The sequence below is a fragment of the Girardinichthys multiradiatus genome, chromosome 14 (genome assembly GCF_021462225.1).
Source record: "Girardinichthys multiradiatus isolate DD_20200921_A chromosome 14, DD_fGirMul_XY1, whole genome shotgun sequence".
Classification (NCBI taxonomy): Eukaryota; Metazoa; Chordata; class Actinopteri; order Cyprinodontiformes; family Goodeidae; genus Girardinichthys; species Girardinichthys multiradiatus.
The window spans coordinates 11,070,051-11,073,865 of record NC_061807.1 but is presented as its reverse complement, the minus strand read 5'-3'; the positions used below and the strand labels follow the sequence as shown (position 1 = coordinate 11,073,865).

The window sequence follows — 3,815 nt, the reverse complement described above, 5'->3', positions numbered from 1 at the left end:
CCTTGAATAAGAAGGTAATTATTCATAGGAGGCTAGCTCCCTGGTTTAATTCAAAGCTGCATACTTGGAAAGAAAATGGCACTCTGCACACCTAGAGGACTCCTATTTAATCTGGAAAAATAGTCTATTGTTATATAAAAAGACACTTCGCCAAGCTAGAACAACTTATTTGTCATTATTAATCGAAAATAATAAGATTAATCCTAGGATTCTCTTTAGTACAGTTGCTAAACTTACATAGATTTAGAGCTCTATTGAGTCATCCAATCCTGTAGCTCTCAGTAATGACTTTTTGCGATTCTTTATAAATAAAATCGATTCTTTTAAAAGCAAAATCATTGGCATACTCCTCAACATGATTACTTCATCCTCAGTAAGTGAGACAACAATGGAGGTAACTGTTGAAACTGATCTGTGTTTGGACTCTGTATTTAGCTGTGGCACCTTCCTGGAGGGGGACATTGGCCAAGCTGCTGCTGCTGCCAACAACTTAATGCTCATCTTCTACTGATGAGACACTTGGCCCTGTCTGTGTTTAACCCTGTCTCTCTCCTAGACATAGCTACTGACTGAGCCTCCACTGTGACTAACTGTATGTGCTCTCTTTCATACTCTAGATTTGAAACCTGGCTCAGAGTTCATCTGTTTAGCTCTTTCTCTCTACTACCATTGTTTTACTTTTTTCCCTTAGAAAGTACTCCTGGACCAGTGCTTCTGTATACGTTTTTGTCTGTTCTCTTCTCTCAAACCCCCAGTCTGTCATGGAAGATTGCCGCTCACAGTGAGCCTGGCTCTGCTCGAGGTTTCATTCTGTTAAAACGGAGTTTTCCTTTTAATACTGCATGCTCAGTATGAGCATGATTGCTGCAAAGTTAATGCAAGTGACTCCCCACTTGCACTACATGCTTATCCAGGAGTGAATGCTGCAAGTGTGAAAAATAGCAGTAGCACAAAACATTCTTACATTCTCACAGAATGATGAAGAGACAACCGGTTTCCTCTCAAAGCCGACACAGAGTATCTTTATTTTCAGAACACAACTCTGAATAAATCAAAAGCAAATTGGGCTGTGTGTATATATACAGGGGTTGGACAATGAAACTGAAACACCTGGTTTTAGACCACAATAATTTATTAGTATGGTGTAGGGCCTCCTTTTGCGGCAAATACAGCTTCAATTCGTCTTGGGAATGACATATACAAGTCCTGCACAATGGTCAGAGGGATTTTATGCCATTCTTCTTGCAGGATAGTGGCCAGGTCACTATGTGAAACTGGTGGAGGAAAACGTTTCATGACTCGCTCCTCCAAAACACCCCAAAGTGGCTCAATAATATTTAGATCTGGTGACTGTGCAGGCCATGGGAGATGTTAAACACCACTTTAATGTTCATCAAACCAATCTTTCACCAGTCTTGCTGTGTGTATTGGTGCATTGTCATCCTGATAGATGGCAATGCCTTCAGGATACAATGTTTGAACCAATGGATGCACATGGTCCTCAAGAATGGTTCGGTAGTCCTTGGCAGTGACGCACACATCTAGCACAAGTATTGGGCCAAGAGAATGCCATGATATGGGAGCCCAAACCATCACCGATCGAACCACATGCTTCACTCTGGGCATGCAACAGTCTGGGTGGTACGCTTCTTTGGGGCTTCTCCACACCGTAACTCTCCTGGATGTGGGGAAAACAGTAAAGGTGGACTCATCAGAGAACAATACATGTTTCACATTGTCCACAGCCCAAGATTTGCGCTCCTTGCACCATTGAAACCGACATTTGGCATTAGCATGAGTGACCAAAGGTTTGGCTATAGCAGCCCGGCCGTGTATATTGACCCTGTGGAGCTCCCGACGGACAGTTCTGGTGGAAACAGGAGAATTGAGGTGCACATTTAATTCTTCCGTGATATGGGCAGCCATGGTTTAATGTTTTTTGGATACAATCCGGGTTAGCACCCGAACATCCCTTTCAGACAGCTTCGTCTCGCGTCTACAGTTAATCCTGTTGGATGTGGTTCGTCCTTCTTGGTGGTATGCTGACATTACCCTGGATACCGTGGCTCTTGATACATCACAAAGACTTGCCGTCTTGGTCACTAATGCGCCAGCAAGACGTGCACCAACAATTTGTCCTCTTTTGAACTCTGGTATGTCACCCATAATGTTGTGTGCATTTCAATATTTTGAGCAAAACTGTGCTCTTACCCTGCTAATTGAACCTTCACACTCTGCTCTTACTGGTGCAATGTGCAATCAATGAAGACTGGCTACCAGGCTGGTCCAATTTAGCCATGAAACCTCCCACACTAAAATGACAGGTGTTTCAGTTTCATTGTCCAACCCCTGTATATATATATATATATATATATATATATATGTATATATATCTGCTAAAGGATCCAGTGACTATTCCCTGTGGACACAGCTACTGTAGGAACTGTATCAAAGAACACTGGGATGGAGAAGATCAGAGGAGAATCCACAGCTGCCCTCAGTGCAGGAAAACCTTCAGACCAAAGCCTGTCCTGGAGAAAAACATAATGTTAGCAGAGTTAGTGGAGCATCTAAAGAAGACTGAACTCCAAGCTGCTCCAGCTGATCACTGCTATGCTGGACCTGAAGATGTGGCCTGTGATGTCTGCACTGGGAGGAAGATGAAAGCTGTCAAGTCCTGTCTGGTCTGTTTAGTTACTTACTGTGACAAACATCTTAAGCTTCATTATGAATCTCCTGCATTTCAAAAACACAAGTTGGTGGACCCCTCCAAGAAGCTCCAGAAAAACATCTGTTCCCGTCATGATGAGGTGATGAAGATCTTCTGTCGTACTGATCAGCAGTGTATCTGTTATCTCTGCTCTATGGATGAACATAAAGGTCATGAAACAGTCCCAGCTTCAGCAGCAAGGACTGAGAAGCAGAAGGAGCTCCAGGTGAGTCGACAACAAATCCAGCAGAGAATCCATGACCAAGAGAAAGATCTGAAGCTGCTTCAACAGGAGGTGGAGGCCATCAATGTCTCTGCTGATAAAGCAGTGGAGGACAGTGAGAAGATCTTCACCAAGCTGATCCGTCTCATCCAGAAAAGAAGGTATTACGTGAAGCAGCAGATCATATCCCAGCAGGAAACTGAAGTGAGTCGAGTCAAAGATCTTCAGGAGAAGCTGGAGCAGGAGATCACTGAGCTGAAGAGGAAAGATGCTGAACTGGAGCAGCTCTCAAAGACAGAGGATCACAACCAGTTTCTCCACAACTACCCCTCACTGTCAGCACTCAGTGAGTCTACACACTCATCCAGCATCAATATTCGTCCTCTGAGATACTTTGAGGATGTGACAGCAGCTGTGTCAGAGCTCAGAGATAAACTACAGGACATCCTGAGAGACACATGGACAAACATCTCACTGAGAGTCACTGAAGTGAAGGTTTTACTGTCAGAACCAGAACCAAAGACCAGAGCTGAGTTCTTAAAATATTCACAAAAAATCACTCTGGATCCAAACATAGAAAACAGGGATCTGTTATTATCTGAGGGGAACAGAAAGGTAGCATTAATGAACCAGCTACAGTCTTATCCTGATCATCCAGACAGATTCACTGATTGCTCTCAGGTTCTGAGTAGAGAGAGTCTGACTGGACGTTGCTACTGGGAGTTGGAATGGAGAGGAGTAGTTGGTGTAGCAGTTTCATACAAGAACATCAGCAGAGCAGGAGAGTCAGAAGAATGTTATTTTGGATTCAATGGTAAATCTTGGTCATTATATTCTAACATAAACAGTTACAAATTTTGTCACAATAACAATAAAACTTGA

At 43.2% G+C, this 3,815-nt stretch overlaps 1 protein-coding gene across 1 annotated transcript; it reads left to right on the top strand.

Annotated features, from left to right (window-relative positions):
* Window positions 1-2,381: 2,381 nt before the first annotated feature.
* Window positions 2,382-3,815, top strand: LOC124881032 (tripartite motif-containing protein 16-like). The gene has a single exon (XM_047386517.1). It carries the CDS (start codon window positions 2,382-2,384, stop codon window positions 3,813-3,815), a length of 1,434 nt encoding a protein of 477 aa, XP_047242473.1.